This window comes from Rhinoderma darwinii, chromosome 3, assembly GCF_050947455.1.
Source record: "Rhinoderma darwinii isolate aRhiDar2 chromosome 3, aRhiDar2.hap1, whole genome shotgun sequence".
Classification (NCBI taxonomy): Eukaryota; Metazoa; Chordata; class Amphibia; order Anura; family Rhinodermatidae; genus Rhinoderma; species Rhinoderma darwinii.
Genome location: NC_134689.1, coordinates 160,304,287 through 160,320,379, shown reverse-complemented (window position 1 = coordinate 160,320,379; position 16,093 = coordinate 160,304,287). Strand labels below are relative to the sequence as shown.

The 16,093-nt window shown below is 39.1% G+C and overlaps 1 protein-coding gene and 1 long non-coding RNA gene across 3 annotated transcripts in view; one reads left to right on the top strand and one right to left on the bottom strand.

Annotated features, from left to right (window-relative positions):
* The window catches only part of TRHDE (thyrotropin releasing hormone degrading enzyme), a 728,548-nt gene extending 720,819 nt beyond the window's left edge, over nucleotides 1-7,729 (bottom strand). Inside the window, exon 1 of the mRNA XM_075856965.1 lies at nucleotides 5,777-7,729. Coding sequence (XP_075713080.1) covers nucleotides 5,777-6,537 — 761 coding nt within the window. The 5' untranslated portion in view covers nucleotides 6,538-7,729. The remainder of the gene's footprint in view (nucleotides 1-5,776) is intronic.
* Nucleotides 6,673-16,093, top strand: part of LOC142749227 (uncharacterized) — a 47,247-nt gene continuing 37,826 nt past the window's right edge. For both annotated transcript variants that reach the window (XR_012882389.1, XR_012882390.1), the window contains exon 1: nucleotides 6,673-7,166. This is a non-coding gene — a long non-coding RNA (uncharacterized LOC142749227). The remainder of the gene's footprint in view (nucleotides 7,167-16,093) is intronic.

The window sequence follows — 16,093 nt, the reverse complement described above, 5'->3', positions numbered from 1 at the left end:
ACTGTCCAATTAACTACAGACAGTATCACAGCAAGAGCTGGAGAGAGGAGAGCGTGTGCGCGCGCACGCTCTCACTCTTCAGCTCTCAGCAGACAACGACAAGACTGATGTCTCGCGAGAGATCACACAGTCTTGTACTTGCCGAACTGGCAAGGGGGCGTGTAATGGCAAGGGTGTGTGTCACTGATGCTGACTGTGCAAGAGCTGGAGAGAGGAGAGCGCGCATTCGCGCACGCTCTCACTCTTCAGCTCTAGGCAGACAAGGACAAGACTGTAATCTCTTGCGAGAAATCACAGTCTTGTACTTGTCTGCCGCAAGGGGTCGTGTCTCTGCTACGGCATGCACGCTCTCCTCTGTCCAGCTCTTACACTGTCCATATCAGTGACACGCCCCCTTGCCATTACACGCCCCCTTGCCAGTTCGGCAGACAAGTACAAGACTGTGATCTCTCGCGACAGATCAGTCTTGTGCTTGTGTGCCGAGAGCTGAAGAGTAAGTGCGCGTGCGCGCGCACACTCCCCTCTCTCTCTACAGTTTATAATAATAGTCCAATATAAACAAGTTATAGTATAGCAACATGTGCACCTGCTGTCTATGTAGAATAATATGTAAAACGGGCATAAGATTGTGATGGACCTCAAAACAGACAATAAAAAATATTGTTTTAAAAAAATGGGTGAGCTTTATAAAGCAAAATGCACCAGAGTTGTGCCTCAAATTGACCCTAATGCAATAATAAGGAATTCTTTAAAGCAATGGATAACTTTTTACATTATAAATATTGCCAATCAAAATACATCTAACTAGTTAGAGTATTTCAAAACAACCAATGTGGCCATTTACCCAGAAAATTGCTAGGTAGCCAAGTACCTATACACAAACAAAAAGATGGAGTACATTTTCCAACTGTAAGTTTATTTACTGTGTGTATTATAGGGCTTTAAACAAATATGTATACTACTAATGTTGTATGATGAGATCAGTAAGTACATCACTTTGGTCGAAGAATATAGTCAAATAAAGTAGAAACAAAAGTTATTTTTTCTGTCACTAACACAGAATGTGTATTGATTGGACATGCTGAACTTTTATTCCATGGGATTACTGAATATAATTCTGCCTGTGGATCACTTGAGTAACGGGTAGGCATGCCATTGACCCGTGTTAGTATTATATGCAATGCATAGTTGTCGTTTCATTGAGCCAGCTAAAGACTGATTGATTTTTAGAGCTTTCTTAGTTTCTGAAATTAGATGTTGAGGTCTTTATACCAACTATTACAATTATTTATTTCAGCCTTAATTCACAGTAGGCGCAGCTTTCCTTTACTTCTACGTCTCCATGTGGATGAACATGCTCTATTTTATCTGGTTGTCATTTGAGATAATGGGTTGTACTCTGAACTTTAAACATTCTCATTTTCTCACTTTATCAGGTATTATGAAACAGAAAAACTCAACCAACAATGCCTAAACAAAAAGAACAAAAGGCGAACATCGTAATTTGAACTCCTTTTCCTTCATAAAGCATTTTTTTACTTTGTATAAACCATGCAAACAATATTAACGAACATTTTCCCCGATCTAGTCCAGTGAATATCTAAACTGCTGAAATGTTGGTTTGTTTGCTGAAGTGAACCTCCATCTTGGAGCAACTTTAAATTTGATTTTAACATTAAACGGGAACCTGTCAGTAAGATCATGCTACGCTAATCGTGGTCAACATGACTTAGTGACCGGTCCCATGATCTCACTGATCGTAGCAATGGCGTGTTTTAGAGAATGCATAGTTTTAACATTGGCTCACAGTCAGTGTTATGTGCATGTTGGCAGGTTCCCTTTAAGGAATTGTATTAAATGTAAATCACATTCTTATGTAATAAAGCAGCTGCTGATAATCTCAATGCTTCATGGCTGCTTTTATAGCGATGCTAGTATCATTTTGGTGTATTATTTCCGGCAGCCTGTATTCTTTTAGGGCAGCAAAGGGGCTATCAAAGACCATCAGCATATTGTGACAGCCCACCGGACAACCATGAGAAATTTCCCATCCATTGCTCTGCTCTTTTAGTCTAATTTCACACTTTGGGAATTAACTTTAGCAGAATATTATGAAACGTTCCATTAAATATATGCCTCAGAGTATGCAACTATATGCCTATACAGTTGAATACTTTTGCTAAGTGCTCCCATTACAAAAAGTATAAAGCAGCCGCATACATTTTGTTTTTGCATACAGTTGTACTATATCGTTCGGTCATTTTTTTCATAGTTTTAAAGAAGGGTATAACTGGTATTTTGGAACTCCACAGTCTTTCGATGACTAAACCACATCTGCTTAAGAGCAGTTATATTGCTTCAAATGGTCAAATATAGTGGCTTGATTATAGCAATTGTGGCGACAAAATCAGGTAACGTGGTGTTCTCACTAATTGTGCCAGTTATTCAGAAAATGTGCCAAGTATCCCAATGTGCAATCATGTTTTTATATTATATAGTACCAGGATTCAGTTTTTCACAAAAGTAGTACTTAGAGCATTTACAAGAACTGCTCCTTTAAAAATGACCCAACCATTTTTAGTTTTTTTTGTTGTTGCCGTATGTCATCAGCTTTGTGCTGGTCCAGAAGGCAAAGTCTGAACCTGGCCTAAAGGATGTGATAAGAGACAAGCATTATTAAGCATTCATAACAACTTTACTAGGAACTCTAGCTTTCTTGCACCAGAACTGTTTACACTTTACTTTTGGTTTTGGAAATATTTTATTTGTATTACTACTTATACTGCTACTAATATTTTCTTTATTAGTAATAACATTTTTACTGTTTTTAGTAATAAATACTTAAAACACTTTGATTTAGCATTTATCCACTTAAAAACAAAGTTATCTGCCAGCAACTATATCTCATAGCTTTGAAATTGTTCTCTGTTGTTTATGTGTTCACAAAGAAAATTCCTGTCCATATGCCCCATTAGGGTGTATGTACATCTTAGACAGAGGTTCCCTCGCTTGCCCCCCAAATTAGCTAAAGGTGAAAGCTGCTAACAAACAGCCGTTCTTGCTCTGGTTGATGTGAACCATCCATGTATTACATGTCATATATATGGATGGCCACATGTAATACTATATTTCTACTGAAGCGCCTCAGCTGAGTCAAAGGTGTGGGACTCCGGACTCATGTGTGCAATCTGAAAAGGGTTTGTCTCACGAAGTCAGCCCCTCCAAGTAGAAATTATAAATCCTTGAATTGTTTACTTTTCGCTGGTTATTAGAAATTCTATTCAACTGTTTCTTAATAATATATGTCTCTAGGAAAGCTAAGTGATACCCAATAAGGCTGCCATTATCGCCCCCAAAGGGATTGGCTAAAAAATCATATTAAAAGACTTCATAAAACAAGACAGTTGTCAAAATCCTAATTAAAATAAGGGATATTTTTTATTAGGAGAAATGATCTTTGAAATTCAACCTGAGATTTTTTTTTAATCTAGATAATTTACATGTATCACCTTAAATATTAACATAGGTGCTCAAGCTACTTACGAGGATGTGTCAAAGAGGGTGTATGGCTAAAAAGCACCTAATGCTCCCCAAAGACTGATTTACAAACAAGCGCATATTGTTAATAATTTAATAAGGAATGGCTTTACTTGCAAAACTAGGGCAAGGTGGTGTAAATTGTGCTCACGTTTGTCAGATGCAATTTACAGTGACTGTCATTTTTACACATTGTGGCATGCACTGTGTGACACTGTGCTGTAGGCTTTTCAATTATATGCAAATTATACAAATTAGGAGTAGTTTATGCAGATTTTGAGAGTCTACCCTAGTGCAGTAATTAAAAGGAAGGCATAGCAAATAAAATGCATGCTAATGAGATTTTGCACTACGAAGTTTTCCTGTTCTTTACTGTCAGTTGGGAGCTAGGAGTGAAAAGAAAAACTGACACTACTCTTTTATCCTCAAACACATGACAAATCAAACATTGGTGAAAGATGCCAGTAGCCATGTATTTAATTCTTACTGAAACCATGATAAACAAGTTAATTAAATGCATGTGGATGTGTCCCATCGCTGCTTTCCACGTGATGTATCACACAATGAAATCAATATGGAGATCTTAATTGCTACAACAAGGGAGAAAAAGGAAAGAATGTTACTTCTAGTCTGCCAATACCTTCCCACAGGGTTGTGCTATGATATCTCCTCTTTTACATAACACAACCGAGTTAAAAGAAAATGTAAAAAATGTAAAGTTAAACTCAGAAGTTTAGGAAATGGGGGGAGATTTATTAATACATTTTTCAAGTTAGACAGGGTGAAACTAGACCAGAGTGGCAGAAACTGTGCCAAATTTATCACAATGATGCATGTTGTATGATAAATAAAGTCGCCTCTTGCCAGACACATTAGACACGTTTCCTTTAGTCACATCTTGGCTGGCGTACGCTACACCAATATTTAGTGGAAAAAGAATGGCGCACACCGTTAAAAGATCTGGTTTGTTTTATGACTCTTTTTAGCCATGCCACTTTTTCCAGACACTATTCAAAGCTGACAAGGGAGGCGGAATGGGTCAATTTGAGGCACAATTCTGGTGCATTTTGCTTTATAAAGCTCACCCATTTTTTAAAACAATATTTTTTATTGTCTGTTTTGAGGTGTATCACAATCTTACGCCCGTTTTATCTATTATTCTACATAGACAGCAGGTGCACATGTTGCTATACTATAACTTGTTTATATTGGACTATTATTATAAACTGCAACTTCTGTTGCCACTTATTTTTATTTCAAAATAATGTCACTTGACTCATTCACAGTATAACAAAGCAATGAAACTTGTTTAAGAAATAAAAACATGGTGCTCCATAGTGAAGAAACCTTTTAGTATTTTGAGAATAGACAGAGGGAGATATAATTGGTCACCTTGGTGAGATGTTCTAATAACAGGCACAACTCTGTACAGCAGCTTTAAGCCGTTTTGGTCCAGCTGCAGCTCCTCCTTGGCCGGTTGTGCATAAATGAATCCGCAATAAGTAACATAGATAAAGTTTGAAAAACAAGGAGAAATGGGCGCTGCTGAATGAAGGACATAGACTTCAATCCGTTTAAAAGAGTTGTTTTATTTCATAGGGCTACGCGTTTCAACACTGAACAAGTGTCTTCCTCAGGCAAGTGTCTAACCCTATGAAATAAAGCAACTCTTTTAAATGGATTCCAGTCTATGTCCTTCATCCAGCAGCGCCCAGATGTCCTTGTTTTTCTAACTTTATCTATGCTAAAGCAATGAAACTGTGTACCATTTATAAAGTAACTATGTCTTGTGGATGCACATAGAGGATGCTGAAACACATACTTGATGCATGCAGAAATATAAGAGGAAGATCAAAAAGTACAAGAGGAATATCATGCTTTTAATTTGACATATGTAGTCATGAAGCATCTCTGCTGAGATAAATGTGTCAGCAAGGAGCCTGCAGTTTCCCCAGCTGCATTTCCTGTAGATATAGGCACATGAATTGAATATGGGGGATGGAGAGAGTGAGAATAGATTAAGAAAAATATTCGGAGAGTGAGGATGAAGAAGAGGAGATGGTGGGGGTATCTATTCTGCTCACTACAGTGAGGTGGATATTCTGTATGTCATTATAACCTTAACAAAAGTATATAAATGAGGGAGCACACACTGAGAGACCTCTGACAGTCAGTAATGGAGAGCTTTCTATTCAATATGCTGTACATTAGTGCACATTAGTAGCATGGATATAGTTACCTTCTTTCTCCATGTATCACATAGGAACTCCGGAAGAAGCCAAGTAATTCATTCTCTATAATAGCATTATAAATAATCTTCAGGTTGTAACTTTTCTGTGCCTCCAAGGTCCTGTTTAGAACAACCACTAATACCTGGTTGGGTGGATAAGCAAAAAAGTTTGAAACTTTGACATCCCCTGCCACTTTGTCCTCTGCTACTTGGACTCTCTCCACGTTTAATCTGTGAGCATGCAACACAATATATCTGCTAGAGTTTAGACAGTCAATCTCTACATTAAGTTCTCCAGAAAAAGTAAAGTTTTCCATGAATGCAGTGATCATCAGATTATAGTGCAGTGGTCTCAGGTGTGTGGGTAATCTCAGGTAAGTCCATGGCTTCCAGTCTTCTTCCTGGTCCTTGTGCTGCAGATGATTAGTCCCATCCCCAGCATCCTTACCTGTCTCCAGATTCTGGTTAAACCTGGCTGCCTCCAGGATGCTGTTATTAGTGGTCCTACTGGATCCATCTGTACATTCCTCAAACCTCACACTGAGGAACACAGCAATGACAGTCACAACGATCAGAGCCAAGATAGATAGAGCAAAGCCCAGAACTAGCTTCCTGTGAACAGTGATTTGTCTCTCAGTGGTCCTTGGTCTCACAGCCACTGTATCAGCCCACTGGTCCTGCAGACCCCTGCCGTTCCTCATTCCGGAGTCTTGTACCACCATGGAGTTGTGAAGTAAACTGTTTTTTTGCCTTTTATTGACCACATCCATAGCAGTTCATCCTGGAGCTTTAGAAAAATAAAGGTACCAGACAATCACACTGCAAAACGATGTCCCACACTAGGACTTGGGGCATCGCCGGCCACTTCATATTCTAGAATAAAAGGATATTACAGTTAACCCTTATTGCAGCATGTCATAACTGGAATCCTTGTTCTACTTGATGCTGTGACTGAGCAGGAGCTGCAGGAACTTGGCAAGGACTGGCTTTGGTCCTGGACAAGCCACTTTGTTTATAGTGGGATATTCAAGGCAACTCTGTGCTTATGAGGGGGAGGAGAAGTGACAGGACTGCATGACATTTCACAGAACTCCAATCGTAGGCAAGGAAATCACACACACTTCTGATTGGGCTGGTGTCCCCTTCTCATGAAAAGAACACAGATCCAAGACACAAATACATCCCAGGGAAGTTGCTGTGCTTCCAGCAGGCTCATGTCCTAGAGCATCCCCATCTGGCCAGCACAGCTTTCCTGAGCACTCTACACACTGGATGCGGATTCCTCTTGCAGCATCTGCTCTCCTCTGTGTCAAGCAATGCCAGGGACAGTGGACCAGGACTGCTCAGTCTCCATGATCCAGGGATCCAAGCAGGATGCCAGCAGACAGCAGAAGACAAGGCAAGTGGAATAGCGTATTGACTAGTATTTCCCAGCTAGTGATGTAAGGTTATGATGATATAGCAAACACCCAGCTCGCTGTAGTGAGTGTATGAAATGAGCAGAGCACATGCCCCCACCATCTGCATGTCTCATTAATATCCCTCCTATAATACAGTGGCTGCAAGGTTTCCCTCTGTAACTCCTTCATTCTCATTTTTTCTAATTTTTTTTCTCAATCAATCTGTTTCCCATTCTTTTCCTCCCCCCCATATCCAGTTCATGTTGATATGTCTGGCAATAACAGGATAATGTAGCTGGGGATAATGTAGGCTCTTTGCTGATACATCTATCTCTGCAACAGTGCTTGATGCCTTCCTGATGTGTCACATCATAAGACATGTTATTTCTCTTGTACTCCTTGATCTTCCCCTTATATGTGTTGAAGCATCAAGTAAGTGTAGAGTTAGCTGTATGCCTCCACCGGACACGATTCCGTTTCATAGCTTTTGCAATGATGTATATGTGCCATGAGACATATTTAGAAATGTTGCACAACAAAAGCACAGTTTTAAATAATATTTCAATGTGTCCAAAGAAAAGTATTGCTACATCTGCATCAGCTGTCTGTATCACATAACAAGTACAGCAAGTACCATATTAAGAACAGACACTAAAAGTAACTGCTCTAATGCTTCTACTCATAGAGGCAACAGTATGATGTATGAAAAAATTCATATATATACCTATATATATAGATAGATAGATAGAGATAGATAGATAGATCTATCTATCTATCTATCGATCTATCTATCTATCTATCTATCTATCTATCTATCTATCTATCTATCTATCTATCTATCTATCTATCTATCTATCTATCTACCTATCTATCTATCTATCTATCTATCTATCTATCTATCTATCTATCTATCTATCTATCTATCTATCTATCTATCTATCTATCTATCTATCTATCTATCTATATATATATATATATATATCTGAGTTGTTTGGTTGCGAGTAGTTTTGTTTAGATATTCTTTTTAGCCAGCTATTCAATATAGCTGTTCTGGGAAAGCTGGGTGATAAAATATGGCCACTAGCACAAATCTGTTTAGTTATGCAATAATACAAAAGCAGGGGATATATCATTGATCAGTTTGGCAAATTTGCCATTTTACCATATATGTTGAGAAAGTTGGGTAGAAATCCCTGTTTGTTATATCGGCTGAAGTGTAAACAATATTGCACATGCTAAACATATTAATACCCTCATTTATTCATGATATTTATATATTTTTTTAAAGCTATGTTACAAGTATTCATACAGCCTCAAAAACATTTAATTACCCAGCTTTCCTAGACCCCTGAATGGCAAGTCTGCCTAAATATTCAGTAATACAAGAGCAGAGGATAGGTCACTGTGTAATGTGCCAAATTTGTTGACTATACCCAAAGAAAGTTGGTTGACAACCCCAGTGGAAGCAGTAGTGGCAGCAAAATTGGTTGTCACATAGAACTTCTAAGCACTGGTATAACGAAGACAAGGCTGAATAGAATTTGGGAGAATAAGATAACTCATGCATTTGGAGTTCTTTTAAGTGAAGATCCCTATTTATACGTAACTAAAACATGTATTATTGTTATATTTTTATATTAGAAAAAATGTATGCACAACATTTACACAATAAGACAAATGCTATGAAACGAACCATATGGGGGGGGAGGGGGTGGGAAAACATTGATCTGAAAAATAAATCGAAGTGAGAGTGAGGGTTAAGGAGAGGTACAGAGGCAAACCCAGCAGCCACTGTAGTATAATAGGGACATTAATGACATGTAGATGGTGGGGGTATCTGCTCCACTCATTCTGTGCACTCCCTTCACTGATGTGGCTGTTTTGTACATCATTATGACCTTGCATCCCTAGCTAAGAAATACTAGTCAATGATTGTACTTGCCTTGCCATGTATTTTCTGCTAACATCCTGCTTGGATACCTGGATCATAGTGACTGAAAGTCCTGGTCCACTGTTTCTACCATTGTCTGACACAGAGGAGAATAGGTGTTGCAAGAGGTAACCACATCCAGCGTGTACAGTGCTCAGGAAAGCTGTAACTCTCCTTCAATGTAATTCTTATGTTTATTTTTTTAAATCAATCTGTGTCCCATTCTTTTCATCACCAATATCAAGCTCGTTGCTATATGTCTGGCAGTAATAAGACATTCAGCAGTGTAACAGCGCTTGCTACATGTCTGCTATTTCAAATCATACAGTGAAGGAAATAAGTATTTGATCCCTTGCTGATTTTGTAAGTTTGCCCACTGTCAAAGACATGAACAGTCTAGAATTTTTAGGCTAGGTTAATTTTACCAGTGAGAGATAGATTATATAAAAAAAAACACAGAAAATCACATAGTCAAAATTATATATATTTATTTGCATTGTGCACAGAGAAATAAGTATTTGATCCCTTTGGCAAGCAAGACTTAATACTTGGTGGCAAAACACTTGTTGGCAAGCACAGCAGTCAGACGTTTTTTGTAGTTGATGATGAGGTTTGCACACATGTTAGATGGAATTTTGGCCCACTCCTCTTTGCAGATCATCTGTAAATCATTAAGGTTTCGAGGCTGTCGCTTGGCAACTCGGATCTTCAGCTCCCTCCATAAGTTTTCGATGGGATTAAGGTCTGGAGACTGGCTAGGCCACTCCATGACCTTAATGTGCTTCTTTTTGAGCCACTCCTTTGTTGCCTTGGCTGTATGTTTTGGGTCATTGTCGTGCTGGAAGACCCTGCCACGAGCCATTTTTAATGTCCTTGTGGAGGGAAGGAGGTTGTCACTCAGGATTTGACGGTACATGGCTCCATCCATTCTCCCATTGATGTGGTGAAGTAGTCCTGTGCCCTTAGCAGAGAAACACCCCCAAAACATAATGTTTCCACCTCCATGCTTGACAGTGGGGACGGTGTTCTTTGGGTCATAGGCAGCATTTCCAAACACGGCGAGTTAAGTTAATGCCAAAGAGCTCAATTTTAGTCTCATCTGACCACAGCATCTTCTCCCAATCACTCTCAGAATCATCCAGATGTTCATTTGCAAACTTCAGACGGGCCTGTACATGTTCCTTCTTGAGCAGGGGGACCTTGCGGGCACTGCAGGATTTTAATCCATTACGGCGTAATGTGTTACCAATGTTTTTCTTGGTGACTGAGGTCCCAGCTGCCTTGAGATCATTAACAAGTTCCCCCCGTGTAGTTTTCGGCTGAGCTCTCACCTTCCTCAGGATCAAGGATACCCCACGAGGTGAGATTTTGCATGGAGCCCCAGATCGATGTCGATTGACAGTCATTTTGTATGTCTTCCATTTTCTTACTATTGCACCAACAGTTGTCTCCTTCTCACCCAGCGTCTTACTTATGGTTTTGTAGCCCATTCCAGCCTTGTGCAGGTCTATGATCTTGTCCCTGACATCCTTAGAAAGCTCTTTGGTCTTGCCGATGTTGTAGAGGTTAGAGTCAGACTGATTAATTGAGTCTGTGGACAGGAGTCTTTTATACAGGTGACCATTTAAGACAGCTGTCTTTAATGCAGGCACCAAGTTGATTTGGAGCGTGTAACTGGTCTGGAGGAGGCTGAACTCTTAATGGTTGGTAGGGGATCAAATACTTATTTCTCTGTGCACAATGCAAATAAATATATATAATTTTGACTATGTGATTTTCAGTTTGTTTTTTTATATAATCTATCTCTCACTGGTAAAATTAACCTAGCCTAAAAATTCTAGACTGTTCATGTCTTTGACAGTGGGCAAACTTACAAAATCAGCAAGGGATCAAATACTTATTTCCTTCACTGTATGTTAAATCTTACCTGGGATTGAGCAGGGGTCATCAAAACTCAGATTAGTTCTCATTTCTGACACCTTAGAGTACTGACATGTCCGGCCTGTTGGTAATGTAGCTCATTTTTCTTTTATGTAAACATTTAGGAAATCAGCTTCACAGATTCATAATAGTAATAATAATAATATTTATTGTTACTATAATAATACTTGATAAATATGACATAAGTTGCAGTAACTATATTTAATGTTACATAACCACGTTTTTTATTGTCCTAAGACCATGTTAAAGAGGCTCTATCACCAGATTTTGCAACCCCTATCCCCTATTACAGCAGATCGGCACTGCAATGTAGATAAGAGTAACGTTTTTATTTTTAAAAAACAAGCATTTTTGGCCAAGTTATGACCATTTTTGTATTTATGCAAATGAGTCTTGCTAAAGTCCAACTGGGCGTGTTTAAAGTAAAAGTCCAACTGGGCGTGTATTATGTGCGTACATCGGGGCGTGTTTACTTCTTTTACTAGCTGGGCGTTCTGACGAGAAGTATCATCCACTTCTCTTCAGAACACCCAGCTTCTGGCAGTGCAGACACAGCGTGATCTCGAGAGATTACGCTGTGTCGTCACTCACTTCCGGCCCCATGTCCTGCATCGTGTCGGACGAGCGAGGACACATCGGCACCAGAGGCTACAGATGATTCTGCAGCAGCATCGGCGTTTGCAGGTAAGTCGATGTAGCTACTTACCTGCAAACGCTGATGCTGCTGCAGAATCAACTGTAGCCTCTGGTGCCGATGTGGCCGACACGATGCAGGACCTGGGGCAGGAAGTGAGTGACGTCACAGTGTGATCTCTCGAGAACACGCTGTGTGTCTGTGCACTGCCAGAAGCTGGGTGTTAACGAACAGAAGTGGATGATGCTGATTCGTCAGCATCATACACTCCCATTCCTAACGCCCAGCTAGTTAAAGAAGTAAAAACGCCCCGATGTACGCACATAATACACGCCCAGTTGTACTTTTACTGTAAACATGCCCAGTTGTACTTTTGCAAGCCTCATTTGCATAAATACAAAAATGGTCATAACTTGGCCAAAAATGCTCGTTTTTTAAAAATAAAAATGTTACTGTAATCTACATTGCAGCGCCTATCTGCTGCAATAGAAGATAGGGGTTGCAAAATCTGATGACAGAGCCTCTTTAAATCAGTCCTGGTATGTTCAACAGTCTCCAATGATTTCTCCTTATAAGGGCATGTTCATACGTGGCAGAATTGCTGTGGAATTCCGCTGCAGACAGTCTGCACTGGAAATCCGCAGCAGACAGTCTGTCCATTGGTTTCCACACCTTTTTAGTTATCTTCGTGCAGACGTTGCGGACAACTCCGCTGCGGACCATAGGCTGCGGTGCGGAATTTGGTGTCCGCAGCATACACTGGCTCTTGCGGACTTGATTCCTACTTGTGACGGTATTTCTCAATTGACTTCAATGGAGTTGCAAAATTACGCAATGAAATCCGCAGATGTTATGTGTGTTGCGTTGCGGATTGCTTTTACGAACAGGATATTTCATCATTCTGGCTGGACCTATGTATTTCGAGGTCTATAGCCAGACTGAGATGGAATGTTTTAAAAGAGAGCAGGATGTACTCTTCACCTGAATCCGCAACAACTAATCCGCAGCATTTTACTTCACATTTTAGGCAAAGGTGCAACGGAATCTGCAACGCAGATTATGTGCGGCATTGATGCGGACAGTGTCTGCAGAAATACACCACGTGTGACCATGCCCTTATTGTCCCAACTGGTTTTCTTTCATAATTGTAGATTTCCCTTTCTAGATAAAAAGTCGAATTTTTAGTCACATTTATCATGGGATTGTTCATTATTTGGAGTTTATATACTTTTAGATTTTTCAGATTTTTACAGATTTTAAATATAACCAAAGTTTAACTTACTGACTGCAAGCAGAGATCTTCAAACCACTGAGATATTGAAACACAAAACCTATTAGTAAGTTCCTTAACCTTTAACTTTTATTATGAAATGATGAAGCTTTTTATACATGAAACTATAGGACTCTTTTTCTAAATGAAGACTCAACTCTGGAAACATGATGTGTAGTAATGAAGTGCAATCTGGTTCTTATAAGATCTACTGTTGGGGCACCATTTTTCTTTTGCTTCAGTTTCTGGGACAGGAAGTAGCTGTCTGACTGCTGCTATTGTCAACCATATTAGAATTCATGGGGCTAAGTTCTTAGTCATTTGGTCACCCAGAGCGCCCGCCCACACTTTCAGGTTTCCCTGGCAGTAAACCACAGTGACAGAACCCTGCCCCTCCCATCCTTCTCACTATACAGAGAAATCAGTAAAGTAACAAGCTTCCCATCCTGTGTTGAAGCCTAAATAGAAAGGTAAAGGCATGTGAGTTTTATTGTCGACCATGAGACGCATGCTGTACCCTCAACAAACTGCATCCTTAACCCCTTAATGACCGGGCATGTTTGTACCTTAATGACCAAGCCAGATTTGTCAAATCTGGTATGTCTGACTTTATCAGAGAATAACTCTGTGAAAGTTTTGAATATCCAAGTAATTCTGACATTGTTTTTTCGTCACATGTTGTACTTTATTTTAGTGGTAAAAGTAGACTGATACGATTTGCGGAAATTAATTAAAAAATAGAAAAATGGAAGAAATTTTGTAAAAATTACCATTTTCCCCTATTTTTAACTGCAATATGTCACATATGTACATACATACTGTACAATTTTTTTAATTAAATATATATTTCTATCTCTTTACTCTATATTGGCAGCACTTTTGAAAAAATAAAATAAATTTTCAGCAATTTAGAGGACTTACAAATTGAATAATAATTTTATACATTTTGAAGTACATTTTGTTTTCCTGCACCAAGCCAGGTTTTCAGAGGCTGATAGGTCTCAGAGTGATGGAAACCCCCACAAATAACTCCATTTAGAAAACTAGACCCCTTAAGGTATTTACCTAAGGGTATAGTAAGTATTTTGACCCCACAGTTTTTTGCTAAATTGAATACATAGCAGGTGAAAAAAAAATAATTTCACTTTTTTTCATAAAAGTATCAGTTTGAAGACCAATTTCTTTGTAAAGGGACCATGAGAATGAAGAAACACACCACAAAATCTATCACCCTCTTTCTCCTGTTTTCAAAAATACCAACATTGTGGCCCTAATGCGCTGCCTGGACACACGGCAGGACCCAAAAGGAAAGTAGCACCCAGAGGCTTTCAGGACTCATATTTTGCTTGAAAATGTTTTAGACCCCACTGTACATTTGGAGAGGCTTTGAGCTGCCAGAACGATAGAAACTCCCCATAAACGACCCCATTTAGAAAACTAGACCCCATAAGGTATTTATTTAGGGGTATAGTAATTATTTTGACCCCACAGTTCTTTGCTAAATTTAATGCATATCAGGTGAAAAAAAAAAAAAATTCACTTTTTTCATAAAAGTATTTGTTTGAAGACCGATTTCTTTGTAAAGCGAACATGAAAATGAAGAAACACACCCTAAAATCTATCACCCTCTTTCTCCTGTTTTCAAAAATACCCACATTGTGGCCCTAATGCGTTATTTGGACACACGGCAGGGCCCCAAAGGAAGGGAGCACCCGGAGGCTTTCAGGACTCATATTTTGCTTGAAAATGTTTTAGGCCCCACTGTACATTTGGAGAAGCTTTGAGCTGCCAGAACGATAGAAACTCCCCATAAACGACCCCATTTCGAAAACTAGACCCCTTAAGGTATTTATCTTGGGGTATAGTTAGCATTTTGACCACACAGGTTTTACGCTAAATATATTGGAATTAGTCTGTAAAAATTAAAATGTACTTTTTTTCTGAAACAACATAGAAATTTTTATTATTTACAAGGAATAACGAAGAAAAAGCACCGCAACATTTGTAAAGCAATGTCTCCCGGTTACGACAATACCCCATATGTGGTAATAAACTGCTGTTTGAACCCACAGCATGGCTCAGAAGGGAAGGAGCGCCATTTGGATTTATGATTTTGCTGGAATGGTTTTCGGTGCCATGTCGCATTTGCAATGCACTGGAGGGACCAAAACAGTGGAAACCCACCAAAAGTGACCCCATTTTGGAAAAACTTTCAAGGAATTTTTCTAGGGGTATAGTGAGCATTTACACCCCACGGGTCTTTTGCAGAGTTTATTGGAATTAGGGCGCGAAAATTAATATCAACATTTTTTCCACTAAAATGTTGCATTTTCTCATTTTCACAAGGGATAAAGGAGGAAAAAAACAACCATTTTTTATAAAGCAATTTCTCCCGAGTACGGAAATACCCAACATGTGGTCAAAAGTTTTTTCATTAGAAATGAATTAACCCTTTCAGGACTGATCCATTTTTTGCTTTCATATTTTAGATTTTCCCTCCCCGCTTTCCAAGAGCCATAACTTTTTTATTTTTCCATCAATAGAGTGGTGTGAGGGCTTATTTCTTGCGGGAGGAGCTGCAGTTTTTATTGGTACCATTTTTTGGTACATAAAAAGTGATTCAAAAGTTGTATTACATTTTTTTTTTTAGAGCGAAGGTGACAAAAAAAAAAATAGCGATTTTGGCGTTTTCAATTATTACATTTTTTTAAGGTGTTCACTGTGCAAATTAAATAATGGTATATTGAAATAGTTCGGACTTTTACGGACGTAGCGATACCAATTTTGTTCATTTTTTTTACATTACTTTAGAAGAAAAATGCGAAAAGGTGTTTTGTTTTTTTAACTTTAAAAAAAAAAATTCTCACTACTAATAACTATAATTCTACTACACATTTTATTATTCAATCCCCTTAGGGGACTTGATCCAGCGATCATTAGATCACTGGTACAATATACTGCAATACTAATGTATTGCAGTATATTGTTATTCTTACAGGCTTCTGTAACAGAGCGATCGCTGTACCTGTCCGTTAGTCCCGGGTGTCAGCTGTAATACACAGCCGACGCCCGCAGCGTATGGAGCGGGCACAGCACGTGAGCCGGCTCCATCCATCAACCGCCGCATCATGACGGGCAATTAAGTCATAGT